The sequence below is a fragment of the Lygodium microphyllum genome, chromosome 1 (assembly GCF_053477565.2).
Source record: "Lygodium microphyllum isolate KBCC chromosome 1, Lygodium_microphyllum_v1.1.10, whole genome shotgun sequence".
NCBI classification, from domain to species: Eukaryota; Viridiplantae; Streptophyta; class Polypodiopsida; order Schizaeales; family Lygodiaceae; genus Lygodium; species Lygodium microphyllum.
Genome location: NC_141135.1, coordinates 62,228,490 through 62,255,154, shown reverse-complemented (window position 1 = coordinate 62,255,154; position 26,665 = coordinate 62,228,490). Strand labels below are relative to the sequence as shown.

The following is a 26,665-nucleotide window of genomic DNA, read 5'->3' as shown; positions in this document are numbered from 1 at the left end:
CTATTGCAGTTTTATGGTCAACAATGCTGAGGTAGTTTGTTGAGAGCAGACACTTCAGTTGCGCATTCTAGTACATTCATTTTGTGGACAGCTATACATGGGATCACACCCTACCTCTTGCATTGAATTTTGGGGCTGATTTACTGTTATTGCAGCAGCCCATTCACTCTTTGCTTTGCAGCTATCATGGCATTTGCTTTTGGGAATAGTGCCATTTTCAATATAGACAAGTTGGATAGCAACAACTTCAATTATTGGAAGACGTAGATATGGCAAGTTTTGGTTCAAAAAAAGAAAATTAGACCATTAAAATGCAAAGGCATAAATCTCGAAGAGCCATGTTCTTGCTTATCACTCTCCTCGAGTCTTGGGATATTTTCCCATTGCCATAAGTACTAATGCTTCTGTAAGTGGTTTTATGCTCAAAGTTAAGAAGGGGCCTTGCTTATGGAGGAAGGAAATAGGAAAAACATTAATGCAGGTTGAGCCTCTCATGTACTCATTGTTAGAGGCCGTAATGATGGCAAATATGGTAATGACCATAATGACCGCCATTTGCAGAGATGCATAACAAGGAAGGTTGAAGTCTAGATCTCATGGGCAGGGTCACAGTAAATTTTGTGGCCCGAAGTCATCTCTTATATGTCATTATTGCGAATAGCGGGGTCATATTTGGCCATAGTGCCATAAAATACGCTAGGATAGGCGAGATAAAGGCAAGGGAAAAGCACACAATAATGCTAAGACTTTGGATGATTGTAGCATTATAAAGTCAACTATAAAGTTTAAGGAGATAAATGTATTAGAGTACAGTTTTGACGAGTATATTTTGGTTGCTTCCTCTCTTGATGCCAAGTTAATTGATAATCATCTTTCTCTCAATGTTGGTTGCTTAATTCGGAGGCTTTCTTTGATGTGACCCCGCATCATACTTGGTTTTATATCTATTGCCCTATAACAGGCTTTGAGATTGGGAGATAATCATGTCTGTGATATTGTTTGCATAAGGGATGGATGTTTGTAGTTTGCTATTGATACTTCATTTGTGTTGCATGATGTGCGCCATGTGTAAACTTTGATTAAAAGCCTTATCTTTGTAAGAGTCATGATAGTTAGATAATGTTGGATATCATGTTTTCTTTGGTGATTTTACATGGAAAATCACTTGCAGCAACCTCATTTTGACTAGAGATATCAAGATCAGTAATCTTTATTCCTTACTTGTATATGGCACTACTGATCATACCATGATTGATCTTCCACATATATCTCTTTGGCATTGCCACCTTGGACATATGTTCGTAAAAGGAATGAATGTTTTGACTTGTTTGTAGTATCTCCTGCCTTTGGATTTTTCATGTTTTGATTTATGTGATCATTGTTTATATGATAGGCAAACTCATAACTTGCATAAAAAGTCTGGCACTATGGCATGGGTGAGTCTTTGGCTCTAGTTCGCTTAGATGTTTGTAGCTCCATACTTGGTCATGTCCTTGGGTGGCTCAACACATTTCATTGTATTCATTGATTATTCGCATAAGATTTGGGCCTATTTGATAAAGCAGAAGTAAGAAGTTTCGCCTATTTTTCAGCGCTTTCTTGCTATGGTTGAGAATGAGTTTGGGCATATGCCAAAATGCCTATGATTGGATAATGGGGGTGAATATGTCTCTAAGGCATTTGAGTAGTTTTGTGATGAGAGGGGTATTAAGCGTTAGTTGACCGTCCCCTACATCCCACCCCAGAATGGTGCTGCAGAGTGCGTGAATAGAACTATATAGGAAAGAGTCCACAATATGCTTAGTTAGGTAGGCTTACCGCATACATTTTGGATTGAGGCAATTGCTACCACTGTTCATTTGATTAATAGATCCTCGTGCACTGTTGCTGGTAGTAGAGTTACAGAGGAGTATGGTTTGGAAAACCTCTCTTATATACCCATTGCGAGTCTTTTGATGTGAGGCATTCTAGCATATTTTCAAAGACCAACACAAGAAACTAGATTTGAAGTTTGTCAAATGCACCTTCCTTGGGCATGGTGATACAAGTGAAATGGGCTATTTTCTTTGGGATTTGCAAGCTCGGAGGTTATTTGCAGTCATGATGTTGTTTTTCATGAGCACAAGATGCATAAGTAGCTAGAGTTAGTGATTGAGGTGTGTAGGGTGATCTTTTAGGAGGAGCCTCTTTTTAGTGTACAGCCTGCCAGTTAGACGATTTGTAGTTGTTGATGATGTGGTGGCCCAAGATCCATGTCATGATGTTGGACAGAGAGGACAAGATGAATAGACCCCTTAGCTAGTTTTGGGGGACTCTACTAGAGCCTCATGTTCTCTTGATGGTTATGAGTCCTCTATGCATTATTTTATGGTGATAGATCATGGTGAGCCCCTTGCTTACGGGGAGGCTATGTGCAGAGGTGACAATCACTCTTGGGAGAGGGCCATACAAATTCGATCATTGATAAGAATCATACGTGGGATTTGGTTTCATTGCCTAGTGAAAAACATGCATTACTATGTAAGTGGGTGTATAAGTTGAAGAGTATCCCTAGTTGCCCTAAGCTAGCATACAAGGTACGTTTGGATGGAAGGGTCTTAAATAGAAAAAGGGAGTTGATTTTGATAAGATATTCTTCCGCATGGTCAAGATGGCAACTTTTCACTTGGTGTTGACCTTGGTTGCACAAATGGATATGGACTTGTACCAGATGGATGTTAAGATGTGGTGGCCTAAGGAAAAAGAATAAGGAACACCTAGTATGCAAGTTGAGGAAGAGTCTTTATAGACTTAAGAAGGCTCCTAGGGAATGGTATCATAAGTATGATGCCTTTATGCATTCATAGGGTTATTCGCATAACGATGTGGATCCATGTCTTTATGTAAACAAGGCCATTCCTTATCATTTTGGTAACTATATGTCAATGATATGCAGATTGCTAGGATTACTCATGTTGAGCTGGATGATTTGAAGTGAGATGAAGGATATAGGGCATGCTTCTCACATCCTCGGTATATGCATTACGCGTAATCACTCTAAGGGACTTCTCTACCGGTCACCACAAGAGTACATTTACAAAGTACTTGAGTGGTTCCATATGTTGGATTTTAAGCCAATTGGCATCCCTTTACCTTCTCATGTGAAGGTGAGTTAGATGATAAGAGGGCCAAGATAGTCAAGATCCCATATGCTTGATGTATGCCATGATAGCCACTATACTTGATATAGCATTTGTAGTGGAAGTTGTGGCTCATTATGTGGCGATACCTCGCAAGGGACATTGGGATATTATAAAGGGTATCGTGAGATACCTTAAAGGCACTGCAGACTTGTGCCTTTACTATGGTAGCTAGGATACTAGAGTCATGGGCTATATAGACTTTGACTATGTAGGATAAATGATACTAGAAAGTCCACATTTGGCTATACCTTCACCTTTGCTAGAGGTGCTGTTTCTTGGATATCTAGGGTGTAGAAGTGCAATGCCTTGTCTACTACTGAGGCTAAGTACATTATAGCCATTGAGACTTGTAAGGAGACCTTATGGTTAGACCGCTTGGTTGCAGATTTTGGTATGGCAACTATGACTCCAAGATTGTATTTAGACACTACAAATGCCATCTTGTTGGTGTGAGAGTGCGCAGCGAAAGAAGAACACGAACACAGAGGAGAGGAGAGAAGAAGCAGAGAATGAAGGAAGAAAGTCTGCACTGACTGAGATGAATGCTGAATACACTGGAATGGACAGAACAGTCCCTGCACGCAGCCCGGAGCGTCAGTGAGGGAACCAGGACAGACTGGAAGCAGAGGCAGCACCAATGCCGGAGACGGAGACGGAGGAAGCAGTGCTGTACCTGCAGAGAGTGAATTCTGGACTGACTGGGGGGGCTGCTATAAATAGCCCCCAGCCAGCAAACTGGCCGACCAGCTAAACTGGCCGACCTGGCCAGATCTGGCCGACTATGGCCAGATCTGGTCCGACTGACCAGAACTGGTCCGACTGCCCAAAATAATGGGCAGTCAGCCCAGAAACAGCCCAGATTGGGCTGTAAAATGCCCAAGGCTGCATGCTAACAAAAGCAGCCTGAAAACACACTGACAGAGCTCCTCTGTCTCCTGTCAGACTCTGACAGGAGCTCACAACCAGGAGATGACAGACTGAGACTGAATAAGAACAGGCTAACACCCCCTCTCAACTCCTGGGAGAGTCTGAAGACCCAAGAACCGCATGTGATGAAGCAAAGAAGCCTGAGGCAACGGCTTCGTAAAGAGATCAGCTGCATTGGCCGCCGTAGGACAATAGACCACCACCAGCTCCGAATCCACGATCCGCTCTCGAACATAGTGATACTGAACCTCAATGTGCTTCGTACGAGCATGAAACACCGGGTTCTTAGCCAGAGCAAGAGCACTCTGGTTATCCACGCGCAGCTCCGTAGGTCCGGTCTGGGAAAAGCCAATCTCCGCGAGTAAGCGACGGAGCCAAACTGCCTCCATAGCGGTCGAACATAGGGCTCGATACTCAGCCTCTGTAGAAGAAAGTGCCACAGTAGGCTGCTTCTTGCTGCTCCAAGAGACAGCACGAGATCCAAGGGTGAAAGCATAACCTGTAGTGGATCGTCGCGAATCCACATCACCTGCCCAATCAGAGTCACTCCATCCAGAAAGGGTAATCCCATCTCCATACATGATCCCAAAGGATCGAGTCCCCTGCAAATAGCGAAGAACCCGCAAGGCCGCCTGCCAGTGATCCTGGGTAGGAGTTTGCATAAAGGAAGACAATAAAGCCACCACAAAGGAGATATCCGGCCGAGTGTGAAGCAGCCAGATAAGAGAGCCGACAAGGCACCTGTAACGGGTGGGATCGGTAAGAGGAACTCCAGCTGTCAAAAGCTTGGACTCAGGGTCCATAGGGCATGAGATAGGCCGACAATCAGCCATATCAAACTCCGAAAGAAGCTCGGAGATATACCTGTGCTGCGAGATAAAAATGCCCTGTGCCATCTGATAGATCTCCAGACCTAGAAAGAAGTGAAGGATCCCTAGATCTGTCATGTCAAACTCCTGCTGTAGAATGGACCGTGTATGCTCCACCTGCTGAGTGTCGCTCCCTGTAATGATAAGATCATCCACATACAAGATGAGGAACACCGAAAGAGAATCCACAACCCGTAAGTAGAGGTTGGGATCATAAGCGGAGCGCGCAAAACCACTCTGTAGAAAGAAGCGGTCAATCCGCTGGTACCAAGCACGAGGAGCCTACTTTAGGCCATAAAGAGCCTTTCGTAGCCTGTAGACATGATCCTCCTTCCCCTGTACAAGAAAACCAGGAGGCTGTGAAACATAAATCTCCTCCTCAAGAACGCTATTCAGAAAAGCAGACTTGACGTCCATCTGATAGACAGGCCAACGGTGATGAGCAGCAAGAGCCAAAAGCACTCGGATGGTGGACATCCTAGCTATAGGAGCAAAAGTCTCAAAGTAATCCAACCCTGCACACTGGGCAAAACCCTTGGCAACAAGCCTAGCTTTATGCTTGTCCAAGGAGCCATCTGTAAGATATTTGGTCTTAAAGACCCATTTCACACCAATCACCTTCCGTTTCGCGGGACGTGGTATAAGCTCCCACGTATGGTTTCGCTCGATGGAGTCGAGCTCGGCGTGCATAGCCTGTCTCCAAATATCCTGTGCAAGAGCCTCCTCCACAGTGGAAGGCTCGGAATCCTGAAGAATCTGTGACATAAGAGCATAGTTCACACATAGTGAACTGTCCCGCTGGGCCTGTAAACGTGCTGATCGACGTGGACCTGAAGAAGAAGCAGGAAAGTGAGTAACACCCGAATCCTGCATGAGCCGGCGATACCATAAAGGAATCCTGAGAGACTCCTTCTGTGAGGGAGACCGGGGGGTCTCCGGAACCTGTAAAGCACCCAAATCGGAGAGGGACTCCCCCTCACCGAGTGAAGGTAAATCCTCCGCATCTAAAGAAGGCTGTATATCCCGTGAAGATCCCGAAGTGGCGGTAGAAGAGCTCGTAGAAGATGAAGGCACATCCACCAAAGGGGAAAGGGAAGCCGAAGGAGGAGGAATAGGGGGGGTGCTAAGGGTGATCCTGGAAGGAAGTGAAGGGAGAGAAGGTGGGGGGGGGGGGTCCGTCGAGGATGAAGAAACATCTGTAATAGAACCATCAATCGGATCCTCAGAGGCCGAAGCCTCATCAAAGATCACATCCCTGCTCACCTCAACCTGCCGAGTCGTCGGGTCGTAGAGCCGATATCCCTTCGTGGTCGTACTATAACCAACGAAGATAAGCTTTCTCGACTTAGAGTCGAACTTCGTCTTCCTCTTCTTCTTGGCCACATGGACAAAAGCATCGCACCCAAAGATGCGAAAATGGGACACGGAAGGCTTCTTTCCAAAGAAAGCCTCATATGGAGTCATGTCCTGTAACGCCGAAGTTGGAGAGTGGTTGCGAATATGCACGGCTGTAGCCACCGCCTCACCCCAAAGGAAATGAGGAAGACTCCTATGCTCCAGCATAGATCTGGCCATCTCAATCATGGTCCGATTCGCACGCTCCACCACACCATTCTCTGATGGTGTGTTCGGATGGGAATACTCCATCCGAATACCATGATCCCTGCAAAACTGAGAGAAAAGGTGAGAAGTGAACTCTCCACCGTGATCAGCTCGAACACCACGAACCTTGGAAGTTGTTTGGGTCTCCACAAACACCTGCCACTCACAGAAACGGGAGTACGTCTCGCTCTTGTACTCAAAGAAATAAGGCCACACATAACGACTAAAGTCGTCCACAATCAGCATCAAATACTTGGCCTTCCCAAGGGAGGCCGTGCCCATAGGTCCGCAAAGGTCGGTATGAACCAACTCAAGCGGAGAAGTAGCCCTCCTAGAAGCAACCTTCGGGTGAGGCTGCCGGTGCTGCTTGCCCCCCCTCAAGCAGCTAGGGCACAAAGTGTGAAGAGGAGGGAAATCAGGAAGTCCCTCCACCATCTTCCTCCTAGAAGCCCGGCGAAGAGAATCGAGGTTCAAATGACCATACCGAGCATGCTAGAGCAGCCCAAGCTCATGGGAAGTCCGCGCAGCCAAGGCTGTGAGCGTATAAAGCCCACCCTCCTGCGTACCTGTCCAAAGAGCATCACCTGTAGAAGCATCCTCCACTGTGACTGCATCCTGAGTAAAAATGACTCGGGTACCTAACTGAGTAAGACCATGCATAGATAATAGCTTAAAGCCCAAATCAGGCACATAGAGAACTTTGGCGGAGGAAGACCGCCTGTCAGAAAACATAGGTAAAGTCCCCACTCCATGAACAGGAACTGTAGAATTGTCACCAATGGTGACTGTACGCCCTCTGGAACGAAGATCCTGAAGCCAATCCTGACGGAAGGTTATATGTGAAGATGCTCCACTGTCGACGAGCCAAGGCTTCTCCTGTGTGGTAGAAGCTAGGGCAGTGTCTTCCTCAACAAAGAGATGCACAAACACAGATTCTGTTGTGGCTGGGGCCGCCTTCGAGTCCTTCTCCTTAGGCTTCAAATGGGGATACTTCTGCCAACACTTCTCCTCGGGATGAGTGCCCTTCCCACAATGGGGACACTTGGGCTTCTTCTCCTTCGCATCCTTCTTGTCTTCCTCCTTCTTGTCCTTGGACTTCTCCTTCTTTTGTTTCTTCTTCTTGCCACCACCTGTGGTAGCCGTAAATGCCTTGGTGGAGCCACTGGCTCCCACCTCTTTGAGTCGCTCGTCATGCTCCAAGACAAGCGGGGAAAGCTTCTCCCATAGGAGAGTCTCACGGGTTCTCGTAGTGATGAGGCTGGTGTAGAAGACATCATAACGGGGTGATGGCAGCTGAGTCAACAGAATCATCGCCATATCCTCAGACGATATCAGACGACCAAGAGAGGCTAGCTCGCCTCGCATATCCTCCATCTTCGTGATGTGCTCCTTCATAGAAGAAGAACCATCAAGACTGAGGATCCGCAACTTCTTCTCCAGGGAAATCTTGTGGGCAAATGTCTTGTGCTGATACAAAGACGCAAGCTTTGTCCATACTTCCGCCGCAGTCTTTAACCTGTGAACATGTACAAGAACAGAATCATGGAGACTCATAAAAAGAAAGGAACGGGCTCGAGAGTTGAGCCTATCCCATAAGGCTGCACGGTCCATAGAGGTTCCATCGGACGAATCCACGGGGGGTCGGTCGATGGGCGAAGAAACAAGCTCCCATAGATCAAAGGTATCAAGGATGCAAGCCACCTTGCATGACCATAGGGAGTAGTTGGAACCATCCAACTTATCTTCCTTCGGAAAGGAAGGGAGAATCGGCACCTGTATAGAGGGAATCAAGGAAGGCATTCGCACAGTTGATGCAGTCTTCACTGAAGAAACCTTCGCAGTAGATGGAACCCTCTGAGATGCATGGACTGAAGAAGGACGAGTGCGAGGAGGGTCTTCCCTATGTCGAACTTCACGATAGTCCCGCCTCCGCTCAGAGGAATGATGAGAAAGAAGCTCATCCTCTGAGTCTTCAAAGCCTGAAAACTGGTAAGACATCTTCCAATCTGCAAAATACCAAAGAAAGTTGTGCCGCTGACGAAATAGGACCAGCAATGTGGTCACCAACCACCAAGACGCAGGCAAAGAGTGCCTACGAACACCTGGATCTGCAAAACGCAAATAGATCTGATGTCAAACACCAGAATTGAGACCACCAGCACCGGGAACCAGCCCAGACAGAGATCGCCTGCAGGAAAGGAGCAGCCGGGGGTAGAAGCGACGTGCAGAACAGCAAAACGCAGGCTGTAGGAAGGTCGCCCTGCAGCAGAAGAGGTCACCTGGCAGCAAACGCAGGGTTGCTGCGTCACTGGATGACGTGGCAGCCCCTGTGTACAGCAAACGCAGGCTGTACAGCCTTCTGATGCAGTCGCCTGGCTGGGATGGACCTGTGGGCAGCCGCTTGAAGGAATCGGCTGGTTGTTGTGGAACTGTGGGCAGCAGCAGTAAGATATTTCTCTCGTCCTCCGTGCTCTCAATCAGGCGATGATACCATGTGAGAGTGCGCAGCGAAAGAAGAACACGAACACAGAGGAGAGGAGAGAAGAAGCAGAGAATGAAGGAAGAAAGTCTGCACTGACTGAGATGAATGCTGAATACACTGGAATGGACTGAACAGTCCCTGCACGCAGCCCGGAGCGTCAGTGAGGGAACCAGGACAGATTGGAAGCAGAGGGAGCACCAATGCCGGAGACGGAGACGGAGGAAGCAGTGCTGTACCTGCAGAGAGTGAATTCTGGACTGACTGGGGGGGCTGCTATAAATAGCCCCCAGCCAGCAAACTGGCCGACCAGCTAAACTGGCCGACCTGGCCAGATCTGGCCGACTATGGCCAGATCTGGTCCGACTGACCAGAACTGGTCCGACTGCCCAAAATAATGGGCAGTCAGCCCAGAAACAGCCCAGATTGGGCTGTAAAATGCCCAAGGCTGCATGCTAACAAAAGCAGCCTGAAAACACACTGACAGAGCTCCTCTGTCTCCTGTCAGACTCTGACAGGAGCTCACAACCAGGAGATGACAGACTGAGACTGAATAAGAGCAGGCTAACAGTTGGCATGTAATCCGGTCTTTCATGCAATGACCAAGCATATTAAGATTTGTTACCACTTTATTAGAGAGGTGGTTGAGGACAAATAGATAAAGCTTGTCAAGATCTCTATAGATGAGAATCTTGTAGATTTGCTAACTAAAAGTTTGCTAGTGGAATATTATAACTTCCTTAGGAAGATGATGGGCGTCGGATGAGATGATGTCCGTTTCTTATCTTGTTGTATTTATATATACACTTTGTACTTTGCTACTTTTTTCTTGTTTTCTTCATACTTAGGCATATTTGCCTTTAAGTGGGAGGTTGGTGGGGGTTTAAATGCTGCATGTGTCTAGCTGCCTACATTTATCTTGTACTTATTGCTTGCACACTTATACATTGCAGGTAGCGGTCACCCATCATTGTTACTCTATTCTTTATTTTTATTATGTCAATAGACTAAGGGAAGATAAGTCACACATTGTGATTGTTGGAACTTGGAGTTCCCATATAATGTCTTACTCTCCCTTGCTCCATCCAATAGCCTCGCTATAAAATGCCACATCAATCATCTCACTACCATCATGCATAGAAAGCTTAGAACTTGCTTGTCATGAGGACATGTATTTTGGGAACCTCACTTAACATGTGGATTAATTTTTAATTACATGATTAGGTAAATGTTGCACATGTGGGATGTAACTGGGGTTAAAGTAAATGTACAAGCCCAGGACTCTAAGAAATCACGGGATGTCAAAGGCAAAAGTTGCTATAAGTTATGCCGCACAGGTACTTCGTGGTATCTGGTGCCAGTAGTTGGCCCAGGTCATCCATTTGGCCATAAGTGTCAGTTGGTGACATTAGAGAAGTGGTGCTTAATAGTACCTAACGCCAATTTGATGGTCAAAGATAGGGTAGAGACACTCGGGAATGGAAGTTGCCTAGCCAATTTAATTATTGACCAGTCAGATTATTTTTCAGGGCATCAAAATAATTATTAGATTAATTTTCAGTATTTAAAGGCTAAGAATTAATATTTAATTATGAAAAGTGCCTGACAAACCATTTGGAAAGGCTGTCACTTGTCAAAAATGCCCATGTAATATTGAAAAACGTCTCTAGAGGTTGGTGAGGCATTTTTATAAATTCAGTCTATAAGAGAGAGGGAGGGGAGGCTGTTCGTCTGATTTGCAGCCATTGGAGGACCTTTGAGGCTGCCAAGGGCAGGAGAAGACCAATCAACAGCAGGAGACAGCATCTATAGGCTGTTGAGACAGGGCAGTAGTAGTAAATGATTGATTTTCTTCAGTTCTTTGTAACTACAAGCTGTTGTGGCAGGGCAGCAGCTACATTTGACTGACTTTCAGTCATTCTTTGCGACGAAACTCTGAATATTCTTTCTCTATAGCTTTCCCTCTCATCTCCCAACCATTTCTCAGTCTTGCTTTGAAGATCTCAGCATTTGGACCCCTGGAGGTTGAGAAATTTTAGATTTCTCTGTTGTAAACCCTAATTTGTAGCAGAAATTAGGGTTTAGTAGGAGCCTTAGGAAGTGTGCTAGAAATTGAAAGCTCCAAGACTTGGATTCAACAGGACTGAAGCTGTTTTTAGCCTATTCAAGTGGAGGGACCAACAAATAATTGATATGGGGCATTTCCCATCTCCATCAAAGCGGGTGAAGGCCAATTCATTGCCCGAATTAAGGGGCAAATTGGATTAAAGACTTGCTGGTGATGCATCACATCAAGGAGAGTTGGAATACCGAAAGGGATTGAGAGTATCCCATTGTAAATCAACTTTTTCTTCAATAAAGCTAAAGAAATATTGAAAGGGGAGCCAATTTTGGGGCCAATCGAGTGTGCATTGTCCAAGATCAGTAGGTAAATTTGTATTTTCAAATTTGCACTAATTGTTTACTGCTGTAATTAAGTTGTAATCAGGGATTTGCCACCCATCACGGAAGGAAGGCTAGTTACATAGGTTCTGTTGCCAGGACACCATCAAATCCTTTGAATTGGTGGGCCCGTGGTACTTGATTACAACTTGGGACTAATTATATTGCTGAAATTGTTCTCAGTATGAATTATAGGAAGCATGCCATCACATGGTGATACGGGATCAAGTGGAGAGGATACATCACTCCTTGGTCAATCATGTGGTAAAGGGGGAAATGCAATGACTGATGTTGGGCATGGTTCTCAGCATGGCCAATACATGGGAACATGGACATCAAGGCAATTATGCACATGCAAGCATGGGACAACAAGGATACTTTGGTGGTGGTACCATTTTTCATGCTAATGGTTGGATAGGCACCGCATATGGGAATGTATGGCACAAATCCCTATGGTATGTAGCAGCCAATGCATGGCTCACAACACCCAATGTATTCGGGTAATTCAAGTGGAATGCCTAATCCCATGATTGCAGCATAGGCATGATGCGTGGGGCACGAAGTGGGCCATATGGATATGTATCAGCACCCCCAGGGATTATTGGAGCACAAGGATTTGGTGTTGGTCATGTTGGTGCTTCAGATAATGCTGGTTTTTATGCAAATACAGCCAATGCATCCTTTTTGTAGCAACCCATTTATGGTAACTCAACTCCCATAGGTCTGTCGAAGGACTATGATGAAGGTGACAAAAGCATGAAGTTTGAGCCTTTCAGTGGTGCACAAGATAGGCTGAAAGCACTTGTTTTTATTTAGCACCTTGATGCAGCCTATTCTAGAGGTAACTTCACAGAGGCATCTAAGATACGCAAGGCAACCACATTTTTGAAGGGAAATGCATTGCAGTGGTGGATTACACTTCTTATTCAAGGGAAGTCACCTACCACTTGGGTCTAGTTCAAGCAAATGTTTGCTTCAAATTGGTTGACAAGTACCTTTGAAGTAGACATTATGACAGCTTGGAATTAGTTGAATTCCAAAGATTGCAAGAACTTAGATCAGTATAATAAGAGGTTTTGGGATGCATTGTTGCCAGTTACTTCTTATCGCAGAGTACCCCTCCATGAGTAGGTGAAGTATATTTGTGGTTTGCCAAAGGGTATTTGGGATATTTGCATTAAGTCCACTGTTTTCAACATGTCTTAGCTTATAGAAATTGCTACGATAGTCGACACATTGTTGCGTGGAGAGGATGTAGGATTCCACGATGCTGATGCCAAGTCACATGTCAAAGAGGCAAAGACTGAGAAAAAGGGTATATCTGAAAATAAAGCTGAAAATTAGAAAAGATCTGAAAAATAGGGCTAGAAAGAGGAACAAATCATAGAGAAAGAGTGGGGAAGGCGATGCACTGTCACGTAAACCTCAGTTGTCAGCTGTCAATATGGTTTATCACACTGAGTTGGACGCCATGAAATAGCAATATGTTGTTGATTCGAACTTTGCTAATGTTTATAATTAGCTTTGCAATGCCCAAAGCCATGGACACTCTGTGTAAGAGATGGATTTTTGATGATGCATAGACGACTGTGTGCCACAAAGCAGTTAAGGCCTAGAGTTATCACTGAAAGCCATGCTTCTCCGTATGCAGGACATAGAGGTATTGATGCCATGGTTAAGGCAATGGAGCATTTCTTTTATTGGCCAGCTTTGAGGTATAATGTAGAACAGTTTGTTAAGACATGCATTGTATGCCAGAAGGTAAAGCATGATAGGCAAAAGATACCAGGTTTGTTACAGCCCTTGCCTATTCTAGATAGGCCTTGGCAGAGCATTGCCATGGACTTTATTTTTGAGCTTCCTAAGACACCTACAGGGAATGATGGGATATGTACTATCATTTGCAGGTTTAGCAAACAAGCCCATTTCATTTTGGTGAGGAAGAAAATAAAGGCTGATCATATGGCACGATTTGTTTTTATAGCACATCTTTAAGTATCATGGTATATTAGAGTCGATCATTAGTGATCGAGATCCTCGGATGACCAGTTTATTTTGGAAGGGCTTGTTTGAGAATATGGATATCATGCTGAAATTCTCATTATCCTTCCATCTGCAGACAGATGGTCAATCTGAGGAAGCAAATTTCATAGTATTAGATCTTTTGAGGTGCTATGTTTCAGACTGCAAGACACAATGGGAGCAGTATTTGCCATCGGTTGAGTTTGCTTACAACAACACAGTGCATAGTTCTATGGACAAAGCTCCATTTGAAGTGGTTGAGGGTCGCAAGAAGGTAATACCTATTTTGTAAACTAAGGATAAGATCTTTGAGGCTGATTGTTATGTGAAAAACTTGGATGTAGCCTATGCAATGATAAAATGTGCACTTTAGAGATCACAAGAAAAGTAAAAGAGGGCAGTCGATCACCACAGACGCGCTTTGCAGTTTGTAGAGGATGATTGTGTATTGCTGCATTTTGAAAAGGCAAGGCTGAAAAAGATGAAAGGAAGAGAAAAATTTTCCGAAGATGAGTATGAGATACTATGGGCCCTTCCAGGTGATGGAGAAGATCAGCGATGTGGCATATCGGCTGAAATTACCTCCATGTTGGTGGATACACAATGCCTTTCATGTTAGCTTGTTGAGGCCTTTTCATGATGATGTGCCAGAGAATATGTTTACTGAAATTCAGCCTGAGGTTGAGGAGCTAGATGAGATTTTGGTACTTGAGCAGATTTTGGTATATAAGGAAAGAAAGGTCAAAGGTAAAGTTTCTAGGAGATACTTGGTGAAATTTCAGAATTATTCACCAATGGATGGAAGAGAATGAAGTGGTAGACTATCCTCAGTTGTTCAGCTTTACCTAGATGTCTTTCAGGTAGAGCTGACTTTAGTTCGGGCTTTGTCAGGTTCAGCAGAGCAAAGGTCCGGAGTATTGCTTGATGCTCAAGAGGGAGGTAGCACTTCCACTCCTTAGTTATAGACAGCTCTCGTATGAGTGGATCTCGGATATATTTAGCATGCATCCAAGGTACCGCGCTGACAATATGTTTGCCATGAGATCACTACTTAGTATACTAGTGACTGTGAGATGCATGCAAATTAGTATGAGTTTCACCTGAGTATTGAAACTATACTTTTGTATCAACTTATGATCAATTTAGCATGAATTTTGCCTCAATTTTGAAACACAAATTTTGATCAATTTTAGCTTAGTTTTTGATAAGCTTGAGAACCGTTTATGGTCACTTTTTGGATCAGTTGTGTATTGGTTTTTGCACTGATTGCTGGTTAGTTTTTGCAATGAGTTTGTGATCAGTTTGAGATCAGCTCTCAGATTAGCAGGTGATCGGTTTATGATTAGATTATGCTCAATTTTCAATGGTTTACATCTAGTTCCATGGACAACAACATATGTTATGATTCCATTGATGTTTTAGCCATGGTTTATGCTTGGTTATGCTGTGCTATGGGTTGAATTTGCCAGATGAGTTGAGCTCATGAGAAACGGACATGTCACATGATAATTTGGCAATGTTTTTGAGATTCTTTGTGAGTCTTATGCTATGTTATTTTGGGTGGTAATTTTCAGCATATGTTGGGCATAGGAATGGCTGAACAACAGTGCACAATGTTGTGTTGACTATGATGACCTATGGAAATTCTAGTGTAGTGCTTTGCTCTTGATGCATTTGGTAGTGCAATCAAGGACGATTGCAAGGATTTCAAGGGGGAGGATTGTCATGAGGACATGTGTTTTTGAAACCTCACTTAATATGTGGATTAATTTTTACTCACATGATTAGGTAAATGTTGCACATGTGAGGTGCAACTGGGGTTAAAGTAAATTTATGAGCTTGTGACTTAAAGAAATCACGGGATGTCAAAGGCAAAAGTTGCTATAAGGTGGTATCTGGTGCCAGTTGTCGGCCTAGGTTATCCATTTGGCTATAAGTGTCAGTTGGTGACACTAGAGAAGTAGCGTTTAATGGTACTTAATGCCAATCTGATGGTCAAAGATGGCGCAGAGACACTTGGGAATGGAAGTTGCTTAGCTAATTTAATTATTGACTAGTCAGATTATTTTCCAGGGCATCGAAATAATTATTAGATAAACTTTCAATATTTAAAGGCTAAAAATTAATATTTAAGTATGAAAAATACTGGAAAAACCATTTGGAAAGGTTGCTACTTGTCAAAAATGCCCATGTAAGATTGAAAAACGTCTTTAGAGGTTGGAGAAGCATTTTTATAAATTCAGCCTGCAAGAGAGAGTGAGGCGAGGTTACTGGTCTGATTTGCAGCCATTGGAGGACCTTCTGACGTTGCCAAGTGCAGGAGAATACCAATCAACAGCAGGAGACAGCATCTATAGGCTGTTGAGAGAAGGCAACAACAGTAAATGGTTGATTAGTTGCATTTGACTGATTTTCAATCATTCTTCGTGACAAAACTCCGAATATTCTCTCTTTACAAAATTTCCTCTTATCTCCTAGCCATTTGTCAGCCTTGCTCCGAATATCTCGGTATTTGGACCCTTGGAGGTTGAGAAATTTCAGATTTCTTTGTTGCAAGTCTTGATCTGTAGCAGAAATTAGGGTTTAGTAGCAGCCTCAGGAAGCGTGCTAGAAATTGGAAGCTCGAAGACTTGGATTAAATAGGACAGAAGCTGTTTTTAGCCTATTCAAGTGGAGGGACCAACAAATAATTGAATTTGGGGCATTTTCCATCTCCATCAAAGTTGGTGAAAGCCAATTTATTTCCCGAATCAAGGGGCAAATTGGATTAAAGACTTATTGGTGATTCGTCACAGCAAGGGGAGTTGGAATACTGAAAGGGATTGGGAGAATCCCATTGTAAATCAACTTTTTCTTCAATAAAACTAAAGAAATATCAAAAGAGACGCCAATTTTGGGGCCAATTGAGTGTGCATTGTCCAAGATCAGTAGGTAAATTTGTATTTTCAGATTTGCACTAATTGTTTGCTGCTATAATTAAGCTGTAATTAGGGATTTACCACCCATCTACGGAAGGAAGGGTGGTTACATTGGCTCCATCAGAGTCCTGATAGGTTTACAATCGTGCATATTAAATCTATGTAGAAGCTTTTTCACATACCGTGACTATGATGTGATGATACCATGCTGATTTTGGGGGAATGAATTCCGAAATAGTAATTTAAAAGTCCGACATTTGACATAGCAAATGTAGTTTTCAATTCAGCTTTGAAATTTGTAATTTTGTACTCTTTAGGTCTAATGAGCAGCATATCATCTACATAAAGAACGATGACTAACAAGTCCCCCCCTTGATTCTTAATGTATAGAGTAAGAGTAGTTGGACTATTCTTGAACCCTTTGCTATTCAAATAAGCATCTATCTTAGAATACCATGCACTAGGAGGTTGTTTCAAGCCATACAAAGGCTTGTTAGACATCCTCATGAAGGTCACCATTAAGAAGTGCTGACTTATGTCAAATTGATGCACTTTCCATCCATGATGGGCAGCCATATTAGTAACACATCTAACTCATGCGGGATGTAGGAGCAAAAGTCTCCTTAAAATCTATACCCTTTTTCTGAGCATAGCCTTTGGCAGCCAAGCGTGCCTTGTGTTTGAGTTTAAAAGCCCATTTAGTGCCAATAGCCCTCTTGCCAGGTGGCAACTCAACAAGATCTCATGTGCCATTAGTAGCAATGGAGTCCAACTCTATGTTGGAAACTCGAGGGTCTATTGTGTACCCCAAGTAGAATAAAAAAAACATTATGGAAAAAAGAAAAACATCTAGCTAGGTTTCTTTTTTGGGTTGGTTTTTGGGGGAGGGGCGGAGGGATAGGGAGGAAGGGAGGGAGCGAGATTCAAATTGTGATGGGAATTGGATTTGAGAGGGAGATTGAGATTGATTTAATTTTTACAGATATTCTGTATGATTCTTGGTCCCCTGCAATGACCGTGAATTCTGTTTGCATCAGCATCTTGTCTATGCTATCAAGTGCCACAGAAAAGGTATAGTTATTAGTTGATTGTTTCATGTTTTTGGTTCATTATTTCATGTTTTTAAACAATGGAAAAAGAAGTTATATTATTTTGATGCAAGTTTGAGAGTTTCTTAGTAGGAAAGTACAAATAATTATTGTATTGTTAATTTTTGCGAATGAATTTCAACAAGTGGCTGGTGCATTTTGAATTTTCCAAGCATGTGTGGATCACATTTCAAAAAGAGCAAAGTTTATCATAGCAAGTAGATGTTTGGGCTTTGAAAGAAAAAAAAATGCAATGATGGGCTCAGATGAACTTGCACTTAAATGTCACGAAAGAATTCTAAATTTGTATGTAATGATTGACACTTAAGTTTTAACTCATAAAGATGAAGGGAGGAATGAACATTTACAATGATGAATTGAGCGAGTGGCCATATAATTGACTATACTTGTTTGAATCTATAAATAGACGAGTATGGACATTGCTCAAGATGTGCCAAATGTATACGAAATGTGTTAAAATATGGAGTGCTTGGGATACAAGATGGGTGTGCCCAAAATGGAGCTAGGCTCTATCTCAACAATCTTATATTTTGAAGTAGCTTTGTTTTAGCTTTCTTCTTTCTTTTTGGCTTGCTTCCCCTCTATGATGATATATTGCCTCTCTCTTTCTCTCCTTTTCTTCTTAAATTTCATGATGAAACTAGTTTAACATATACATCTTACACGTTTCTCTTCTTGCTCAATGGAATTGAACTTTCCTTTTGTTGGTAACACAAGCAATTGTTGTATCCATGGAAACAACTAACCACTATTAAGTCAAGAATATTGCCGTTGTACATGTACTTCCAAGGATGTAAGACTTGCATATCTAAAAACACTACCATAATACTTGTACTTGCAAAAGAGACAAGATTTACATGTCAGAAAAAAAGTCAAGGACCAATCACCCAATACTTTTTGGTATGAACCTATTATAATTTTGCTTCCATCAAGATGATATACTTTCTTGTTACAATTCGATAACCTTTCCTAGCTTAGTAAGGAGTAGACATTTGTGGCCACTTCTAGTTAAGGTTAATACAAGGCAACATTGTAAGATGTTGGGTCTTAAATGCATAACTTGAAATATGAGAGAACCCAAAGGTGGGGAAAAAAATCTTATATTACATCAATAACAAAACAATGTATGACGTATGGCTTGAGAGCCTTGGCCACTTCGTTTGTGGATTTTGTAGAGCTTGTTTGTACCCAATCCAAGACACTCATGATTAATCATGATCAGTCTTCATGTGATGCTGTGTAGCTAGGAACACTTTAGTCATCCGCACTTCTTGGAATCACTTGCTCACAGTTGTGTCATCTTGCACTCACAATTTTACCAATGACTGGCTGTAGATCTTGATCACTTCAAACCATATCTTGTTGAGGAGAGAAGACTAGAGGTTCATGAGACCAATCCAGAAGATGCTCGATCTATCATGATCATAACCATCCACCCACACCCTTGATAATAATCCCCTTTGTAAGCCCATAGCCAATAGTCTTTTATGCTCTTTGTCCAACTTGCATCTTGACATATTAATATTTTATCAAAAAGATGGGTGACTTCAATTATATGAATTTCTCCACGGAATCAAAAGTGAAGGTCCCACCAAACACATTCATCCGTTCACATGATGACATGCTGCCCTCTAGTCATGGCTTAAAACCTAGATGTGCATCAAATACAATATGCGCTAAAATTGGATGACCTATTGTAGGTCCAAAATAAGGTTTTAGATTGAAAAAAGAGAAATCTAAATGTGAAGTGAAAGCTAGAGAAAAGGACGGGAAATGTGAAGATGAATGGGAAGCACCAAATTGAAAAAAGAGGAATCTAAATGTGAAGTAAAAGCAGGAGAAAAGGACGGGAAATGTGAAGATGAATGGGAAGCAGCAAACTGAAAAAAGAGGAATCTAAATGTGAAGTGAAAGCAGGAGGAAGGGGCGGGAAATGTGAAGGTGAATTGGAAGTACCAAACTCATACTCAAATGAAACAAAGGATGAAGTATTACCTTGTAGAACATCTCTGAACATAGAATTTTCTTTGAATCCACACCGGTGCCAATTTGGGTCTCCATGGCGACTTATAGTCGATTTTTGCATAATTGAAGTATTAGTGTAGACAAAATCATGGTAACACAAAAAAGGATTGTATGAACCTGCCATTGGGCTTGATTGTGAAGAATTTGAACTTTTGGATGTTTCTTGAGTGGATAGTCTTTTCTCAAGTGAGAGGCAATCTGTCTCATTAGTAGAGTGCTCTAATTGAGATGTACCTTGTGAAGGAGCATGAGAGAAGAAGAGTTGGGCCATTGTGAATGATTCGTAAAAGAAAGGTTAGTAGATGGAGTGTGTCTTCCAAATCAAGGCCATAATGTGTTAATAGAGCCTCCATTGAAGGAGTAGCTCGAGAAAGCATTAGAATTTAGAGGATCCAAAGATGGAGTTGTTTGAGCCATCATGAAGTGGTTTCGTGTCTTTTGTGTATCTTGTGCAAGTCAAACTCTCCACGATAGCCACATGATACTCTTTACAAGAGGACCCGCTTTGATACCACGTGAAGATATGCTATGGCTTGCATAGAGAAAACACAGAATGTATGAATGGGGTATGAACATGACTAAAACACAATATTTTAGACAAAAACACAATAAACACAAAACACCAAATACAAACACAAATCGAGAAAGAAGAGAACTTTGAAGCAAATGAATCAATGCTATAAATGATGGAAAGAATGTTCAAGATGGTCAAGGGCAGAGCTGTCCAACAGCCAATGGTTCTCGTGGGATGGGCTGAGGGAGTAGTCAGAGTGTGATGTCCACTGGAGATGGATCTGGAGTGCTGTAACCACCAGTTGGTGGCTGAGAGTGCACTGAATGTGGAAATGTCGCAGGCTGCTAACCAAAATGCAGCAGTCTGGAGGCTGAAATCTGGGAAATGCAACAATGTACCACTCATTGGAGGCTGGAAACTGATCATTGGAGCTGATAACAGTAGGATGATAGTTGTAGGGATGTGTGCTAGTGTAGGTCGGCCTGCATAACAGCAAAATGCAGGTTGAGAACTGCTGCCTGAATACTGATGTAGTAGTTTGTGCAGGCCTGAATAGAATGCAGTTGTCTAAAGACTTCCTAGAAGTAGGGCGACAGTAGGAAACTGGGTGCCAGGTGCTGGAACAGTCATGGCTGTAGCCGTTGATAGCTGGACAGCAGATGATGATGATGTGGCAGCAGTTGTGTGAGGCTGGACAGCCATTGGAGGCGGGCTGCAGGTTGGAAAGAGGGTGCCAACAAAGGTTGTGGACTGGTGTAACCTGCAAAACAAGGATGGAAATGGGATAGGCTGAATGGGATAGGATCCCCCCAAATTAGGGTTTTGCTTATAGGCATTAGACAAAGGGTGCTTGTTGGTTGCCCTGTGGTTTACTAAGACTACAGAGGTGATGGTTATCGTACCAAGGGAGCTCAAGTGATCACCAGAGAGGCCAAGGTGTCGGACAAAGGGTACTCATCGACTGACCGTGGCCTACCAGGAATTTCAAAGGCGGATTGAACCACTTTGAATTTTTGAAGTAAGGTTTTCATTCTAGTAAGTAACTATGCCCTTGGGGGAGATTGAAAGGGATGGCTAGATGCATATCACAAAACAAATAAGCTATCTAGGCCACTCGTGGGTGTAGTTGATGAGGAAAAAAGGTGAAGAAGTATGGAGGTGTGGTGGTAAGGTGATAAAAGAACCATCAATGAAAATAGGTCAGGTCCCAAGATTTGCTTAGGGGTGCTTTGGACAAAGAGATGCATAGAGAGATGCTACATGATGAGAATGCATGTGCAATGGGTGCCACTTGGACAATGCTCCCATAGAAAAATTGTTTCCTTGCCCAAGTTCCCTTTTACAAAGATGATGATGATTATGCAATGCAAAGGGTAGGTACAATAAGGAAGGGAGGCCAATATTGAGGACAAATGCCAAAACTGTAGAATACCCTGAAAGGGTAGGAGCAATGTTGGATGCTGAGGAACTTGATGTTGGCCTTTGTGTGGTGCTAGGAACCGTAATGAATTTAATGATGAGAATGAAGGTAGACTCGACACCCCTTAGCTGGAATAGCCAAAGGAGAATCAATCATGTGGATATGCAAAACATGATCATACCCAACCTTGGGAGAGGGCTCTTGTGTTGACCAAGTGGCATAGGCAAGTTGTTGAATCTCAACCTCAAGAGAGGGCTTCATGCTAGTCAAGAAGCATTAGGATAGTAGTTTGCCATGCAAATAGATCGATTGGATGGAGGAGGACCTCATCCTCCCGAATTGGAAGAATGGGGGAAAGTTAGCCACCATAGGCATGCTTGGAACTTGTCCTCGGCAGATGGCTCCAATGCTAAGCAAGAATATAGAGGCACAACCACCAAAGTAGCAATCCATGTGTCATGAAACGTAAACAAACTAGTAGCATGGGAAATAATGGTTAAAAGGAAAGAAAGATGAGGACCAATATATGAAAACATACCCAAGTCCCTTTTGGGAGAGAAGATACTATCGACGTCTCCATGCTAATGGAGGCAATACTCAATAATAAGGTAGGAATTAAAAAACTAAACCTTTAGCCTAGGTAGGACCCATAATATTGTCCTAAATTGAAATACAAAACTCAACATGAAAAGATCAAGAAACGAATTAACATACTAAATGTCTCATATTGAGATGCTTTAGATGTTGTGCTAAATGAAAAAGAAAGCTAAGTGAGTGTAGAATGCAGTAGAAGACTTAAAAAAATATGGCTAAGCGTCAAGGAGATGAGCCTAAGGTTCTTAAGAATGACCTAGGACTCCTAAGAGACTAGCCTGAAGGAGGATAATGGCCGAACTTGTTAGAGATGCTATATGGTAGTGATTGAAGGGGGATCCAATGGCCAGCCATTGATGAACATGGATACTAGCGGTTGGAGAAATTGCTCTAGGAAAGGGAATTGGATTCAATTTTGGTATGGGTAGAAGACCCTTAGCTGTGGATGAGGTGGTTTTGGGTGTGGGTCTAATACCCTTGCCCTTTGAGTGACAATTGTGATCTACATGGCTTGGTTTTTGGTAAAATATGAAAAACCTACTCTTTTTAGGCAAGAAGTGCCAAGAGGGTCTTTATGAGGGTGTTAGTGTACCTCTTTCTTTTTCCTTCAAAGAAGGAGACTAACCATTGACATCGGGATGTGGTCTGTGTTTAGGATCAATTGTGGAACATGAGAGGTCTATACGTGGAGGGGATTCCTTTGCACTCCTTGGTTCCTTCAAAGAAGGGGTTGATTCATTAGCACAAGATAGAGATTTGTGCGTTTGAATGGAGAATGGTGGTATAGTGTGCAGGAGGGGGATTCCAGATTCTCCACACAACAAGACCAGAGGACAGACAATAAAGCACTTGAGGGTGTATGTAAGGCATAATGTTACATAGTGGCATTTGTGCTAACGATGTGAGAGGGTACAAAATGGTGTATCTTTGAGTGTCTAGTCATGGCCTAAAACCTAGATGAGCATCAAAGACAATGTGTGCTAAAACTGGATAACCTATTGTAGGTATAAAGTAAAATTGTAGAATGAAAGAAGATGAATCTAAATGTGAAGTGAAAGCATGAGGAATTGCTGGAAATCTAAAGGTAAATGGGAAGCACCTGATAGAGTGAAGCAGTGCGGAAGCGTATGGCCAAGACAAAGAGTGAATAGAGAGAGCGAAGAGAGAGAGAGAGAAAGAGACAGTGGAACATAGAAAATTTGCAGTGAAGAATGTGATATAAGGATGTAAATATGTACATGGGTGCAGAGTGTGTGTCTACATATGTCTCCACCTCGAAGATCTCACACTCTGTGACCCTAAGGGCAGTCTCTATGATCAACAGCTTGGAAATCTGAGATTTGAACTGACTGATTGTGTAGAGGTTGGAGTAAATTTATGAGCTTGGGACTTGAGGAAATCATGGGATGTCAAAGGCAAAAGTTGCTGTAAGTTATGATGCTCATGTACTTGGTGGTATCTGGTGCAATTTGTTGGCCTAGGTCATTCCAATTGTGGTGACACTAGAGAAGTGGCGTTTAATGGTACCTAACAGCAATCTGATGGTCAAAGATGGTGCAAAGACACTTGGGAATGGAAGTTGTCTAGCCAATTTAATTATTGGCCAATCAGATTATTTTTTAGGGCACTGAAATGATTACCATATTAATTTTAGTATTTAAGACAATGGGGTAGGTGAATCTCAGATACATCAATCGAAGTCTGGCTAGTTCAACTCCTAGAGTTGGGATTGCCATCTAGGTTCATGACATGCTAGTATTTGACAGAGAGCAGGATTGACTCCTAGTCTTGTGCTCACATGGGGAGACACTTTGGTGTGGCCAAAGGTGGGGAATCCATGGACACATATGTTCAGAGGCATTTTTGACAGGATGGTCTTGTATGCTATTGCAAGACATTGATGACGGATACATAGATATGCTATGGTTCCTCTCTATTTTCTTGAGGAGTTACAATCAACATCCTCCGAGAGAATCTCTCGGAAACAAGCTGTGCCTTGTGCTTGTCCAAGGTCCCATCTGTAAGATACTTGGTCTTATAGATCCTCTTTACACCAATCATCTTTAGCTTCTTCAGACAAGGAAGTAACTCCTAGGTCTGGTTCTGCTTGATAGAATCAAGCTTAACCTGCATAGCAGTGCGCCAAACATCTTGTGCAAGAGCCTCATCAATTGTAGTAGACTCATGTTCTTGAAGCATCTGTGACATAAGGGCATAGTTCATGCAAGGCGAACAATCCCTCTAGGCTTGAATCCTAGCCGATCTGCGTGGCCCAGGAGGCGTCTTAGGGAATTGAGTACTCCTTGAATCTTACATGAGCCTATGATACCATCGAGGAATGGTAATAGGTTTTGTTTGCTAGGAAGGAGAGTAAGAGGCCTTCGGTACCTATAAAGCACTCGTTTATGGAAGAAACTCCCCCTCACTAACGGAAGGTAGATCCTCCTCATCCAATGATGAAGGCTTTTCCTTTGACGGCTCAATGCCCCCTTGAGGACACTTGAGGAGATGGGCAAGGGATAGGATTACTTGATGATGAGGTAGTAGATGAAGGAGCCATTGAGGGTGGAAGGGGAGAAGGAGAGGGATAAAAGGAAGGACGGGGAGGAGTCGTAGACGAATTGTTAACTGAGAGTACGTGAGGATCGAGACACGTGAGGTTGAGATATGCACAGTGAGAGAGAGAGAGAGTGCAGAGTAGAGAGTGAGGAAGAGAGAACACAAGACTCGATGTGGGTACAATCACTAAGTGTATCGCTTTAGGTTTTTGATAATATAAGATATGCAAGGAAAGCTTTGTGGCTTACACGTTTGTCGTATGGTGAGAGAGCTTGGTATTATTGAGGTTCCTATCCTCCACTATGATAGTCAAAGTGCTATCATGCTTGCACAGAATCTTGTCTTTCATGCAAAGACAAAGCACATACAGGTGAAGTATCATTTTATCAGGATGTACTTGACAGCAAGAGCATCGAGGTTGTCAAGCTACATACCAATGATAACCCTGTAGACCTTCTCACGAAGGGTCTTCTAGCAGAGTGGTTTGCTCATTGCTGCCAAATGATGAGGGTTGAATAATATATATGTATTTCAACTTTGTACATACTAGACTTAGTTGATTCTTTCCTCTACCTTCAAACACATTGCCTTTAGGTGGGAGCTTGTTGGGAATAAAGAGTCACTGTGCCTTTTATAGTGCTCGGGTGTGCATGCACCCTTACACATGTACTACCTAGAGATAACCCTAGCATTTGACATACATCTAAATGTACCAACTCTAAGGGTGAAGACTTTACATTGTTTAAAATCAACATACTTGAAGATCGCAAATAACCCAAATGAGAAAGCACTTTCATTTTAGTTTGACTCATGTGTTCCAACTTGGAGCCCTTGGCAACAATGTGAGAGCCCTTACAAATTTTCCATTTGCTATCCCCAAAGATGGTGTGATAGCCTTCGTCATCTAGCTTTCCTGTGCTTATTAGACTCTTCTTGAGTTGAGGTACATGCTTCACATTATGCAAAACAAACACAGAGCGATGTTGGAATTCCAATTTCACATTGCCAGTACCTACAATTTTACATGCCTAGTTATCTCCCAAACGGACAACATGACATGCACCACCATTATAGTAAAAAAACCACTCATGATGTGGTGTAACATGAAAAGATGCACATGAATCAAGTATCCAAGTGTGCATGTCATTATTAGAATTTGCAATCAATGCATGTGCACTAAAAAAAGAAGGAAGGAGTACATCACCGTCACTGTCATTCTCATGAGTGACTATATTTATCTTCTCTATCTGCACATTGCTTTTCTTTGTAGGTGGGCTGTCCTTTTTCTCAGCCTTGTTGTCTTCAGTGATTTTGCTTTTGCCTTTTATTTTCTTTGATTGGAAACAGTTTCGTTTGTAGTGCCCTTTCTTGCCACAATGATGACACTCCATATGTTTTCCATGAGATCTGCTGTGTGCTCTATTTTCAGAACTGTCCTTTTGCTGAAATCTGCCCCTAGTGTGTAATACATTAGAAGACTTGTTTGTTGAATTATTTGGCGTGTTGAGTTCTTCCATCAGCAAAGCATCCACATCAGAATATACAAACTGAGCATTTGAGTTGCTCAAAGCTGTCCTGAAAGTATCCCAACTTTCAAGCAAAGTGCATAGCAAAAAAGTAGCCTTGAACTCATCATCAATGTGGAAATCCAAAGCAATCAGCTAACTGAAAATTGAGTTGAACTCATTCAAATGTACAAACATGATGGTTGTAGCTTCTTTCATGCGAAGGTCCATCAACTTTTTCGGCCAATAAACCTTGCTGGCTGCACTTTTTTGAGCATAGAGTTCCTCAAGTCTTTGCCACATTTCATATGCAGAATTTAGCTTCTCGATGTTAAAGAGCCAGTTGTCTCACATCGGGAGCTCTATGGTAGAGCGTATAAGCTCATCCAAATCATCCCATGCTTCTTTTTCCATACTTACTGGTTTTATTCCCTTTGCTTTGATGGGCTTCACCTATTTCTTTTGCACCAAGACATTGTAGCACTATTTCTACCATAT

General features: G+C 42.7%; 1 protein-coding gene across 1 annotated transcript in view; it reads left to right on the top strand.

Annotated features, from left to right (window-relative positions):
• The window catches only part of LOC148041185 (ubiquitin-conjugating enzyme 15-like), an 83,189-nt gene that overhangs the window by 30,064 nt on the left and 26,460 nt on the right, over positions 1–26,665 (top strand). Inside the window, exon 5 of the mRNA XM_087677491.1 lies at positions 17,424–17,512. Coding sequence (XP_087533617.1) covers positions 17,424–17,512 — 89 coding nt within the window. The remainder of the gene's footprint in view (positions 1–17,423; positions 17,513–26,665) is intronic.